Genomic DNA, 13948 nt, shown 5'->3' on the forward strand with positions numbered 1-13948 from the left:
ATAGCAGATGGCAAAGCATTTTTCACGTGCCAAGTTGCATTTATTCTGCCACAGTGCAATGTGGAAGTGATCATGGCCTCTTTCAAATATTCTTACTCCCCATGTGCATTTCAGTCGTGGTGGGAAGTTTGCTTGCGTATCAGTTCAATATGTTGTAGATTTACTTGGAATCCTTGGAATTTGTGCATAGTATAGTCACATGGGAAGTACTTTGAAAAGAAAGATTTTTGAGGCCTAATGATTAAAGGTTATCAATTCCACAAACATTTAATAAGCATTTGCTGTGCACTAAGCCAGTGGTTTTCCACTGGAATAGGTGGCTTAGGTCCCCAGAAAGGACTTTGGAAATTGGCAGGGTTGTTTTTTGTTATTATAATGATTAGCGGTGCTGCTGGCATTGGGTATGCAGGGGTCAGAGGTACTAATCGCCCTGCACCATGCAGGACAGTGCCCTCCAACCAGAATGATCCTGCATAACTCTCCCATCCCCAAATCTTTTGAAAGGACATTTATGTAGGTGAATAAGCTGTTTATGATTATCCGAGCCTAAAACCTAGTTGTGCTTTTCATATAAACACCAAGTTTTGTGTGTGTGTGTGTTTGCTTTTTTTTTTTTTTTTGGCATGGATTTAATATACAATGACTTTTCCAGGAAAATTGTAAATGTAACTTAAGGGAAAATTGTACTTTGCTTTTTTTGGAGTCAAAAGTTATTTATCGTCACATAAAATCATGTCACCGATGGAACCCTGCACGTGGTATTTGAGTCACAAAAAGCCCATCTGTATCTGCCTGCATATACTATTTTCACCTTCATGCAGATTCCATACATAGGGGCAAGCAAAGGACCATTTTATGTGTCTTCTGGTAGTATCCTATGCAAATAATTCCTATGATTTTGTTGCATTGCTTGTTAAAAATCTTTATTTTACAGCCAGAGCATTATAACGTTGAGTTGAAATTGTGTGTGTGTATGTGTCTGTGTCTTAAGAAGTATGTGTGTAATTGTGATTGTTTATAAATTTTATTTCAAGAAGATGGAGCCTTGCAAACTGTTTGAGTTTAAGGGGGCATCGGGTATGATAGGGTTGAGAGCCACTAGATTAAGCAGCAGGGCGATGGCAGAGACATCAGCAGACGAGGAAAGATCTGGGTGCCAGGAAAATACAGAGGAGCCGCAGACCCTACCCTGTCCTGCAGGAACGTGCTGGCCAGGAGCGTTTTGCTAGGGCTTAGCCGGGTGAAGGCAATATTGCATACAACGTCGGGAAGGGTGAAAGCGAGGCTTTTGCAAATGGCTCGAGCTTGGGTGTGGTCGAGCTGCGGGCTGGCAGTGGAGAGCGAAGGCTAAGAGGCAGCTGGAGCCACGTGAAGGATGTAACAAGGCTAGCTTGTGTTTTATTCTAGAAACACTGGGGAGCTACCAAGAGGCTTAAGGATTGGGGCGAGGCTGGCTTGTTAGAGAGAGTGCTTGCACAATGGTGAGCCAGGCTGGAGCAGAGCAAGGGGGACGGAGCCAGGGAGAGGCCTGAACTAAGACAGTGCCAGTGGGGAGAGCCAGTGCAGGTGGGTGCACGTTGGTCCCAAAGGTGTCACAGCCAGGATTCAGCCCCAGGTGATAGAACTCCAGTTTCCCCTGTTCTCAAGCACTTTCTTAGATGATCCCGGGGGCCGGGGTGCATGTGAGATGGTGCAGAGAAGAGGGAGAGAGTTTGGGCAAATGGAAGCTACTCAATAGTGAATTTGGAAAACCAGGGAAAGGAAGCTGTAGGATACGTCTGGTCCTGTGAGGTGTCTGGCGAGCAAAGGAGCACAGGCCTCACTTCTAGAATTGCACGGACTCTGTAACGTCTGTGCCCCAATTAAGTGTGTGGGGTGAAGGGGAATCGTTGTTCGCTTATGTCGCGTGCAAAATAAAACCGACCTGTTGCTTTCAGTTAATTTGGCACACCTTTCATTTCGTTTTGAAAATCTGAGTAACAACGACAGATTCTAAAGAAACTTCGTAATACTGCAAAGCTACAGATTTTCATCTGGAGTGCTATCTGAAAACATTTGCCTGTGCCACATGGGAGAGAACATTCTTCACGATTTACCCTCACAACAACAAAAACATTTAGATTTATCCACCACACTGGTGAGAGAAATGCTGTTCTTTAAACGAGGGCCTTGCCAAATTCTCTTCCCTTTGTATTTGAAAAAAAAATGCAATTACTAAAACACTATTATAAGAAGTTTGGAAAATAGAAAGGAAGATGTTACTCCCTGCTCCTCCCCCCCCCATTATCTGTTGCTGTTTTAATGTACAGTACCTTCTTTAAATCTTATTTTTAGATATCTATATATGTATATTTGTGTGTCTATAATGTGTCTTATGTTATATACATAAAGATATATTGTCATCCTAGTATATACAAATATTCTAGAAGTCAAATAACATGAAATATCCTGGAGCAGTATTTTGAATTATTCTTACACTCAGTTTCCAACTTGGTACCCAGCTTCCTACTGAACACTGTACTAGTTGCCTCTATTTAGTTGTCTTGCAGACATCTGTCCCGAAACACATCAATACTGAGCTTTGAACTCCACCCACCCTGCCCTCTCCTCTTCCCAGTTTCCCATATCCCAGTAAAGGGTTCCACTGTCCATCCTTTTTTTTTTTTTTTTTAATTTTTTTAAATGTTTGTTTGGTATTAAGAGAGACAGAGTGCAAGCGAGGGAGAGGCAGAGAGCGAGAGGGAGACACAGAATCTGAAGCTCCACGCTCTGAGCTGTCAGCACAGAGCCTGACGTGGGGCTCGAACCCATGAACCGCGAGATCGTGACCTGAGCCACAGTCAGACGCTTAACCGACTGAGCCACCCAGGCGCCCCAAGGCTTTTACTGTCCGTCGTGTTGCACAAGGCAGCAGCCTAGATTTCTCCCCTTCCTGCCCCCCGCACACGGAGTCCACTGCAAGTTCTTTCATCTCTGCTGCCAGAATAGATGCCGCTCACTTCTCCCCACCTTTGCTGCTACCACCCTCTTCCAAGCTGCCCTCATTCTTCATCTGAGCTACATGAGCCTCCTTACTGGTCTCCTACGCTGGCTCTTGCCTCTGTAGATTCTGCTCTCCCACTGGACAGAGTAGACCATCGTGAAAAATTCTCCCATTTAAAATTCTCCTGTGGCCTCCCGGTGTACTCAGGAAACAACCTAAATTCCTCCCCTTGGCACATATGGCCTATAAGATCTGGCGTTTGCGCCTCTTTCCAAATTCATCTCATGCTGTAGGATGTCCTCATGCTCACTCGCTAACTCACTATGTTCCAGCCACCTAAAACACACCAGGTTCTTCCCAGCCTCACAGCCCCTACTTGTGTGCTTTTCCCTGTGTGAAGCTTCCTTCCTCCCCTCGGGGCATACAAGCTCCAAATGCTATGGATGTCACTTTAGATGTCACTTAAGGAGCCATCCCAGACTACTCTAGGGAAAGTAGAGTTGCTTCCTTACATTGAAACAGTTCGCAGTTAGAGAGTGTGTGTGCCCCCACCAGACTGTAAGCTCCGCGAGGCCGCGACCGTGTTTGTCTTATTTACGCAATAGTCCGTACATATTTGATGAATGAATGAATGCTACCCTCTTGAATCAGCTCATGAAGTTATCTTGCTTCCAGGCTGAGGGCCATGGGACCAAGAACCAAGGAATGGCTAGGCATCATCTATTATCTTGGAAGCCCTTTTGTAAGAGAGACTTTTCATCCCTTTTCAGCACTCTTGTTTTTGTCCAGATCATGTTTGTCTAGGACTCAAGTAAATGTCAGTGGTCAGCTCCCAGCCCCAGGCCCGAGGTTGGTGCCATGTTTAATAAACGCACATGGATATTAGAGTGGTTACGTGGCCAATATTTCAGTGCCTCCCTTGGGAGGGAATATAATACTGGAAGAGGACTGGTTCTTACTTCTGCAGCCAACAGTGGCAGGAAGGAGGTGCCGGGGAATGTGGTGAAGAGAAAGAACGTATAGACCAAGTCTCTCCCAAATCGCCATTGCCAAAGACACGTACTGGCGTAGTGGTTGAAGAAAGCATCCAGGACAGAAACCAAACAGTTTAAGAACAGTTTATCTTGGGAAGAAGCAGTCCTACCAAGGTCTTTCCTAGTGGCAAGAACGTTCAAAAACCTCAGCGCCTCTTGCCACACCTTGCGGCTGTTAGGTCAGTTTATTAGGATCGTTCATTAAGAGCCCCAAACAATTAAGAACTTCTGTTAAATGCAGTTCCAGCCCGGTACGGACTGCTTTTACAGGAGGAAATTCTGGAACACGTGCTACAGCAGCCCCCTTCTAGCTGACCGCCTCTTACCTTACCGCGTCCTCTTGCCTTGTCTAACACTGTGTCTCCATCAAGCTACGTCCTTAATGAGGTCGTTTGCTCTGCACACACCGGGAGATTATGTCTTAGAGGAATACATTTTCTGCTTTCTGAGCTACGCCTGAGATGGCAGCTTCTTCAGCTGTGGAAAGAATTTGCCACTTAGCAGAGGAGGACCTTTATAGCTTGTCACAGCTTTCAATCATAGCTTAGGCTTTTGATTCCTTAACAGTGGCACATGGGAGCATGAACATTTTGCATAACCACTTAGCTCAACCTTCTAAGTCGCCTCTCAAAGGAGTGAGAAGCAGTTTATGCCGGCATGATTGCAAAGAACCCTCTGTACTGGTGTTAATAATATCTGCATATAGTTTGCATAACTGAAATCCGCAATCATCTTCTTCCCAGCTTTATTGAAATACATTTGACATATAACACACAGTAATACCTTCATCTCAGTTTTGGTCCACAATTACCGTCACTATCCCTAATAAGCGATGTGCACCAACGGCGATTTGATTTTTTAACCTTTCAATTTTTTTTGTGTTTTTTTTAGGTTTTTTTCCTAGAAACACAAGTTGAGCCCCAGTTCTGTGTCAGCACTGCATCTCTGGAGATCTACAGGACAGACAGTAATGGCTAATGATTTTTCAGGGTTGTACAAAACGATAAGTCTACAACTGGAGTGGTTGTGGTATTAATGGCAGTGTATCCAAAATAAAGAGAAAATCTGAAAAGACAGATGAAGGACTGTCCCACTGAGATTTTTTAGCAGCAGTGGTTGATCCTGTGCCTCTGGACAGATGGGAGGCTGAAACGAAAGATCTTTTCGGACATACAGAGAGTAGCAGAATTTCTTACTCTCAGGCTTTAGCTGGAAGAATGACTAACAGTCGGATTTGGGCAGGGAGGAAATTGAATCTAGGAGTAGGTTACACCACTACAGAGGAGCAGCCCAGCCAAGAGACGGGGCGTGTTAATAAACCTAAGTAATCCAAACAAAAGGCTGCCCCTGTCTTAGGATTTGAGTACAAACGAAATGTTTAGACTTGGGGCTAGTGTTTGAAATTCTCCCATTTGTGATGAATTATTTTCACTTCAGGCAAGGGTCTTTAACCGGAGGTCCGTGGATGGCATTCAAACCATCCGCGAACTTCTTAAAATTATAGGTGACACTTTGTGTATGTGTAATTTTCCTGCAGACAGGATTTGTGGCTTTCATCAGACGTTGAAAGGGGCTTAGAACCTGAACAAGCTTAAGAACTACTGGATTAAGACATAGGCCCCAACTGGAATGAAATTACATGGGTGCTTTCCGCGAAGTTGAGACGCGATGATCTGAATTTGAATATTGGGTCTTTGTGAAACGCCTGAGACCCCAGACAAATGATATTTCTTCTCATCATAGTCTGTTTGCGTGGTGCACAACCTGTGTGACTGGACATGGCAGCAATGCGCCTGGCCCCTGTGACTGTACCTTGCCATCAATCGGTGTTTGATTATAGCTGTTATGCTTTCTAAAGGGAGTCACTACTGAGCTATCAGAAGAAATAAAGCTTCTCAGTGACCAATTCTGGGATATAATAATAGGTTTGGTGTTGCTGTTTTGTTAATCGAGAGGGTGTTTTGTGTAATACATTGTCTAAGTATGCAGGATGGGGAGGGTGTTGTGTTTAATCATTTTCTCTCTGGATGAGATGTGATGTTAAAACAATTGTTAATTGGTGACCGTGCCTAACTTGTGTTTTCAGAATGCAATTGTAACGTATATCAGAAATGGGCATTTTATATGCAGTTTTAATTCCACTGCTCCATTCCTTCAGAAATTTGTTGAGTGCTAGTGTCAGGCTGTTTACTGCACTGGTAACATCACGGGTATTGGGTTGAAGAGGGTGGTCCTGTCCCTGAGAATTACTTTGAATTGGGATGGAAGGTGGCAGGCCATCACCAAATCCTCAGTCCCAGCCTAAGACCTAATCAGGCCCAGAAGAAGCCATGTTCCTAGGAGCCTGCCACGTGGGGCATCAGCCTGTGGGGGTGACTAAGAACGGAGTAGAGCACATACTTCGCGGACAGATGCTATGAAACCATGGGCTTCCTCGGACAACGCAGGCATCAAAACGTCTGTTTCATGTATATAGTTACGATCATAACGCGGTCTGCTTCTGGAGCTGTTAACTGTCTTCCGCCAAAGCCTAGGACCTCCCTGTGGCCCCGCAGCACCCCCAGCGGCAGGGACAAAGTGCCCAGGTGCTAGGACTGGGCACCCTGCCTGCTGGGAAGGAGACACGTCTCCAGCCCCATTTCCTGCCCACGGGTCCATTTCCTCTCAGGACACGGGTATCCCTTCGGGAGGGAGGGAGGCAGTCTGTCAGATGGTTACCGACGGCATGGAGAAGGGTAACTGCCTCTCAAAATGAGCCTAGGTTTCCTTTCCCGTGTGGCATGTCCCTTTTTGTGTGTGTTATGTTGCAAAATCCTCAGTTTTGATTGAGATGATCATCATCTCTTATTTTAAGAGATGAACACCCGTATAGAGCTTAAATGGTAAGGACAGCTAGGGTTTTGAGATGGGACTTGTGTGAAAATGCGGAATGTCGGATGATGGTGCAATATGGTCTCTGGTCTGCCAGCTTTCCGTCCCCAGTTATTCACCATTACATGAGGACAATTAGATTATAATTCAAACTTCTGCAAACTCATTTAGAGAGATAAGGAATTCATTTCACTGCATTGTACTCTAAATTGTAAATGAGGTTCAGGATTGATTGTTTAATAGGTTGGAGTTCTAAATTGAAATTTTCTCCCGTGTTATTTTGTATCTATATGATTCACCGTGAAGATTGGGTTAAAAAGTTAAAAAATGTTGATGCAATTTTCTTCTCTGTGAAATCGAGGTTACTATTTTTAAAAAATTGATTCTGGCCTCTCCTTTGTATCCCTCAAACTACCACTTTCTCTGCCATTCCTAGAACTATTTGAAGGGTTTTATGTAGCCTAAAAATAGAACAAAATAAGCACAATTTTATTTTCTTTGGAAAAGCTCAGAAAAAGCATAGCTCATGCTCTTCTTCCCCTAAAAATGGGAACCCGAGCGTCTGATCCTATGTTTTTATTATCAGGTTGCACATATTGTAGGTAAATCTATCTGATGAAGATAATAGCTCTCTTGAAGGGATGATTGTGGGGGTGGGGGGGGGGGGCGAGCGTGTATGTGCATGCATGCAGACACACACGCATTGTGACAGTGCGTGTGCACGTGGCAGGAGCTTTTTCGGGCAACGGTGGGAGTGAATTAGCTCCTGGAACAAACATCAGTGCCATCCTGCCTGTAGACGGCTTCCTCTGGTCTTTTCTCCGAAGCCTTCCATGGTCTCTTCTTTTCCTGGGACCTAACAAGTCTTCTCGCTAGCTCTAAGACAGTGAAAATGACTTGTGGCTGTTTTGCCTGTGATTTTCCAGGGCCTTTGCCCTCTTGGTTGCTGCTGAGGTAGGCAACGTGTGTTGGCTTTGAGTCTAGGTCTGCTGTAGGGGAGTAAACGTCAGCCCCTCAGCTCCATCACCGCCGTGGCTCAGGGGGTGCACTCCGAGTTGAAGATGTAATGGGTTTAACTTGCCTCCTGGTGTCCTGGGACACTTGAATCGTTCATTCAACCCACATCCCAGTGTCTTCCAGTGCCAGGCATGGCCCTAGGGGTGTGTCATACATATGTGGAAACGACAGAAATCACTGTGCTCTTGGAGTTTACATCTGGCTCCTTAATAACTTTCTGGAATGAAGGTCACTTCCCTAAGCTGTGGAAATATTCATACACTTGACCCTTTGTTTGTTTGTTGCTTTTTAGTTTCTAATGTAGCATAAAAGATGAATAAGAAGACATCGTTGGTGCCCTCAGAGAATTTGTGAGAGAGAGAGAGAGAGAGAGAGAGAGAGAGAGAGAGAGACAGACAGACAGACAGACAGACAGCCGGGCCAATGTGTAGTTAACACTTCCCTCCCCGGTAGGCCAAGTACATGCTATAGTAAAGGCAGAAGCAGCATTGCTGAGGGAAGACAGTGGAAGGAAGGAGGGACACGATTTTTACGAAAGGGGTGCCTGCCATTCCGCTCAACCTGTGGTCCCCTTTGAGCACGTGGGGGTCTGGTGGTGGGTGCAGTGATGGACTTAGTGGGCCATGAGAGTGGGGACAAGGGATGAGCGAGGCCGAGTGCTGGGATGCCTTGGCTGCGGGCTGGAGTGCTCTGGAAGCAGACGAGTCAGTGAGTTTCACCGGATGGCTGTGACATGGCTAACCCACCATTCTAGAACAGCTGATGGCAGAGTGTGGGATGCACTGAGAGCAAGAGCAGGGGTGGGGGTGTGGGGAGGGAGGGAGACAGTAGGTGACCTTTGTTTATTCTTTTACTCATTCAACAAAGACTTAGCTGCGGCTTGCTGAGTCACTTATAGTGATTGCCAGTCTCAGATGGTACTTTAAGAAGAATGGAACCAGGGGCACCTGGGTGGCTCAGTCAGTTGGGCGTCCGATTTCAGCTCAGGTCGTGATCTCGCGGTTTGTGGGTTCGATATCCGCATGGGACTCTGTGCTGACAGCTCACAGCCTGGAGCCTGCTTCGGATTCTGTGTCTCCCTCTCTCTCTGCCCCTCCCCTGCTCATGCTCTGTCTCTCTCTGTCTCAAAAATAAATAAAACATTTAAAATTAAGGGAAAAAAAGAAGAATGGAACCAATTTAATGCCCTATCTCATCTTTCAAGCTTGACGTTTACATTTTTGTCTCTTTGCTAAGGGCCTGAAAGGTACACATGAAGACAACTTTAGGGGAAGGGGTGTGGACATCTCTGTTTCCTCTGCCGGGTTGCTCCTGCTCTTTGCCTCACTTGTCGGTGGTGTATGAAAATCCGCAATCGGCTGTGCTACACGGGCAGATATGGGGCCTCACAATGCCTGAATAATTTGAGATGTAATTCAGAGAAAATGGATTTCATTTATGTTTTGGGATAAGAGCCACAGAGAAAAACTGGAAGAAACAGATGGGTTTGTCTTGACAAAATGCTTCCACTGCTGTGAAGGAGCCAGCCCCCTTCTCTTGGTCAAGGAGGGGAAACTGCATCTTAAACATGTGGTGGTTATTATTCATTGTACTTTTTTTTAAGGTAGGAAGCGTTCTTTGGACAGAGTTAAATGCTGCTCAGCGTAAAGGACGTGAGGGGGGGGCAAAGCCTGCAGACTGTGACTAATTGACATGCACCGGCCTAATGAGAAGACAGAATGTGTCTAATCAGCGGCAGAGCAAATACTCACAAAGGGTCTCCTTCTCTCCCAGGGCTTCTTTCGCTGGGCATCTGGCCGGGATTCTCGTCGGACTAATGTACACTCTTGGGCCTCTGAAGAAAATCATGGAAATGTGTGCAGGTACAGAATAAAACACCCTTGGCCTGACAACAGGTTGGAAGTTCATCTTAATTTTAATGGAAACAGAAGCCACCCCAAGTTTCCCTGTGGTTCAGCTTAGGAATTCCCGAATAGGCTCTTTTAAAATTTTTTTTTTTAATGTTTATTTATTTTTGAGACAGAGACAGAGCTTGAACGGGGGAGGGTCAGAGAAAGAGGGAGACACAGAATCCGAAGCAGGCCCCGGGCTCTGAGCTGTCAGCACAGAGCCCGACGCGGGGCTCGAACTCACAGACTGTAAGATCATGACCTGAGCTGACGTCGGACGCTCAACTGACTGAGCCACCCAGGCGCCCCCCGAATAGTCTCTTTTTAAAACCAAGAGGCTGGGGCGCCTGGGTGGCGCAGTCGGTTAAGCATCCGACTTCAGCCAGGTCACGATCTCGCGGTCCGTGAGTTCGAGCCCCGCGTCGGGCTCTGGGCTGATGGCTCAGAGCCTGGAGCCTGTTTCTGATTCTGTGTCTCCCTCTCTCTCTGACCCTCCCCCGTTCATGCTCTGTCTCTCTCTGTCCCAAAAATAAATAAATGTTGAAAAAAAAATTTTTTTAAAACCAAGAGGCCAAACACCGGCTGCATGCGTGCCCCACACTGCTCCAGAGAAGAGTCTGCAAACCCAAATTGTGAACCAGAAGCTTTCTTAGGGGACAAATTGTGGTATTTTTACCTGCAGCATTAAGGGAACTCACAGAAAACCGCGATTTTCTTGAAAATGCAGAGAACTAAAATAGATTTTTTTAATTTAAAAAATGTTTTAACGTTTTTTATTTATTCTTGAGAGAGAGAGACAGAACACAAGCAGGAGAGGTGAGAGAGAGGGAGACACAGAACCTGAAAGCAGGCTCCAGGCTCTGAGCTGTCAGCACAGAGTCCGATGCGGGGCTTGAACTCATGAGCCGTGAGACCATGACCTGAACTGAAGTCGAACGCTTAACTGACTGAACCACCCAGGCACCCCTAAAATGGATTTAAAATAATGCATTCTTCCGTAATATTCCCCAAATTAATATATGTGCAAGGCAAAGTTAAAAAAGAAAAAATCTGGACCGAAGTGCAGGCCAGTATTTGCAAGAATTCAGAATGACCCCTAGGTTCTTGGTGGGTGAGATGCATATTCATGCGTGGCCGAATCAAGTGTGCTATGGCTTAAAGCGTGGCTTCAGCCTATAAAAGTTTGGGGTTTTTTTTTTGTTGTTGTTTTGTTTTTGTTTTTGTTTTTCTGGCTTTTTTTCCTGTCAAATTGATGCTCAATGAAAGTACTTTATTTTATTTAGAATATATGAATTTTTTAGCCCTCTTAATTTAAAATGCTATACTGTGTTTGACTTATAGGAAAACTATTTTGCAGACACTTGTTTTATAGACCATATGAGTTCCAATATTTCATCTTTTATTCATAAGAAATCTTCTGAGACTATTTTACCTTTCCTTGAACCATAAATAATTTGTTTTCACACTTTGTGCCGATGACTGGTATTCTTGAGAACCATATAATATTCATGATATTAGAAAGCTTTCCAGGCACTGCACTGCCGTCTTTATTAGGGGGTTGTGTTCACTTTCAGATGATTTTTACAGGCTGTGTTGCATCTAAACGGATTCCCATTTCCCTACATTTGCTTATTACTGTGTTTCCAGTGTGTGTGCTTGGAGGAGACAGCGGGAACTGCATTTATTGAAAATGTCCACTTTCATTATATTTTTGATACAACTTAATTATGGAAATCTAGTAATGAGCTTTGTTGCCCAAATGCGCCTTAGTACTGATAAGGGGAAAGGAATGTTTCTTGCGAGTTTAATGTTTCGTTTCATTTTTTTTTAAAGATTATATTTTTAAGTAACTTCTACACCCAACTTGGGGCTCAAACTCATATGCCCAAGATCAGGAGTCGCATGCCCTACCCACTGAGCCAGCCAGGCGCCCCATGTTTTGTCTCATTTTCTATGTGTACCTGAAGTTGAAGTGGTTTGTAAAGCTTTCTTGCAGAATTTAGGGAAGAGTTTTGATTTTAAAGAGGATTTTTCCCCACAATTACACCATTTCAACTCTTAGTTTTCCTTCTTGAAACTTTGCCTATGTTCTGGGCGACTATTTTTTTTACATCATGTTGTTTTCAAAGTAATATAAAGTTGAAACAAACATTCAGTGCTATTTACAAATAGCCTATAATCTCTCTGCCTTTTTTCCGGTGAAGCCGGAGAAAGATCTAGGGTGACCTGAGAGTTGAGGTGACCCAAGAGCCCTGTGGAAAATAGCCAAGTGCATCTGCCTGATAACTTCTGGAGAAGGAGCATCACACTGAAGTTGTGCCTGCCTGTTACTCCCCACACCGCCTCCCTTCAGTAGTGCTGAATTGACTGTCCTATTGCCCTGTTAGGGACAAGGAAGGGGAAAGGCCCTTTAGAAGGGTAAGAACCATGGCTCCCCCAACAGTCGTCTGGCAGCAGGTTCTCTGGACACCAGACCATCTCCACTTGTACAGGAGCCTCTAAGCCCAGGCTTATTTTAGAGGTAGAGACCCTCTTAGGTCAACAGGAACCTCTAGAACCTCTAAGGAACTGTAGAGGGTTTCCCATATTCTGTTCCCGATAGGGCTAGGCCCAGACAGAAGGGAGTTTATTTTAACAGTTGGTTAGAAATCATTTGAAATGACCTTGGCTTTGTTATAAAGAACCTCCGAATTGTTGGCAAGATCATCAGTTAAAGCCTTATGGCTGTTCTGTTCCATTGGTTGAGGTGGCTGTTTTTATGCCAGTACCTTTTTGGTTACTGTAACTTTGTGATGCAGATTGAAATGGGGAAGTGTGAGGATGGCTATTATCAAAAAGACAAGAGATAATACGCATTGGTAGAGGATGTGGAGAAAAGGAAGCCCTTGTGTGCTGTTGGTAAGGATGTAAACTGGTACAGCCAGTATGGAGGTTCCTCAAAGAATTACAAATAGAACACCTTATGATATAGCAATCCCACTTGTGAGTAGACATCCACTGTATTGTATACTTGAAATTTACTGACAGTAGATCTTATGTTCACACACACACACACACACACACACACACACACACACACAAAATGGTAACACACCATTGTGAGTTGATAGGTGTTAACTTGATTGTAGCAGTCATGTCATATGTATATGTATATTAAATCATCATGTTATATACCTTTTAAAAACTAATGTTGTACAACCCAAATACATGCAGTTTTTTTATTTGTTAATCAGACCTCTATAAAGCTGGGGCGGGGGAATCCTTATGGCTATAATTAAAATGTCTGTTTTCCTTCATATTTAGGCAATTTTCCCTCCCCTGTTCATTACCCAGGACAGCAGTACTACTTTAATAGCTCAGGTAAGCACTTTATTTCATCGAATACATTTTATTTTTTAAAATGACAGTGTTTGCCACCACAGAGCTGCCTTAAGGTGATACTGGCTTGTGCTATTGTAGAGTAGCGTCCGCAGGTATGTACTGGAGCCACCATCATGCCTGGAAGCTAGATGGAGCCAGAGCCCAGGGAGCATATTTGGGTGACTTGGTAAGGAAGGCTGGGGAAGGAGGTGACTCTGGCCTGAGAATATTGTATGATTGGTATGAGGTCTCTCAGGCATGGGAAGGTTCATGCTAGATCCGGGTCTAGTACTGGATTCTCAGTCTACAAGTCCACACTGCCCACTGAGTGTTACAAGTTAGTTTCAGATCTGCTCTTCTCCACAGTCCACCCCACCTGCACATTCAGGAGGAATCATGCCTACCCTAAGAGGCTAAGGTAGGCGTTCCTCTAATAGTTAATACCATGTGACTTAAAGAAGAGAATATATTTTTTCTAAATGGTTTACAAATATGTAGAAAGCACTTCCTGTTAAAGCACATGACCTGTTTCAGACTAAGGCCCTCGTGTGCCGTGCTGGGGAGGCCCCCCTGTAGTGCCTGGGGCCAGTTTCTGCAGACAGGTGTTAAAGAAACCGTAGCTGTGGATGTCTAGGTGTCTTTTAGAGTCATTCCACTGGAGAACTGGGGTCGGCAGCCTTTTCTGTGAGGGGCCAGATAGCTAACGTTTTAGACTCCAAAAGCTTTGATGGTCACATGGTCTCTGTCACAACTTGTCCTTGTAGCATGAAAGCAGCCAGAGACAATTCATAAAC

General features: G+C 44.7%; 1 protein-coding gene across 13 annotated transcripts in view; it reads left to right on the top strand.

The window, feature by feature from the left end:
• The window catches only part of RHBDD1 (rhomboid domain containing 1), a 133696-nt gene that overhangs the window by 57481 nt on the left and 62267 nt on the right, over positions 1-13948 (top strand). For all 13 annotated transcript variants that reach the window (XM_045034556.1, XM_045034557.1, XM_045034555.1 and 10 more), the window contains 2 exons: positions 9679-9767; positions 13098-13154. In XM_045034556.1, coding sequence (XP_044890491.1) covers positions 9679-9767; positions 13098-13154 — 146 coding nt within the window. The remainder of the gene's footprint in view (positions 1-9678; positions 9768-13097; positions 13155-13948) is intronic.

This window comes from Felis catus, chromosome C1, assembly GCF_018350175.1.
Source record: "Felis catus isolate Fca126 chromosome C1, F.catus_Fca126_mat1.0, whole genome shotgun sequence".
NCBI classification, from domain to species: Eukaryota; Metazoa; Chordata; class Mammalia; order Carnivora; family Felidae; genus Felis; species Felis catus.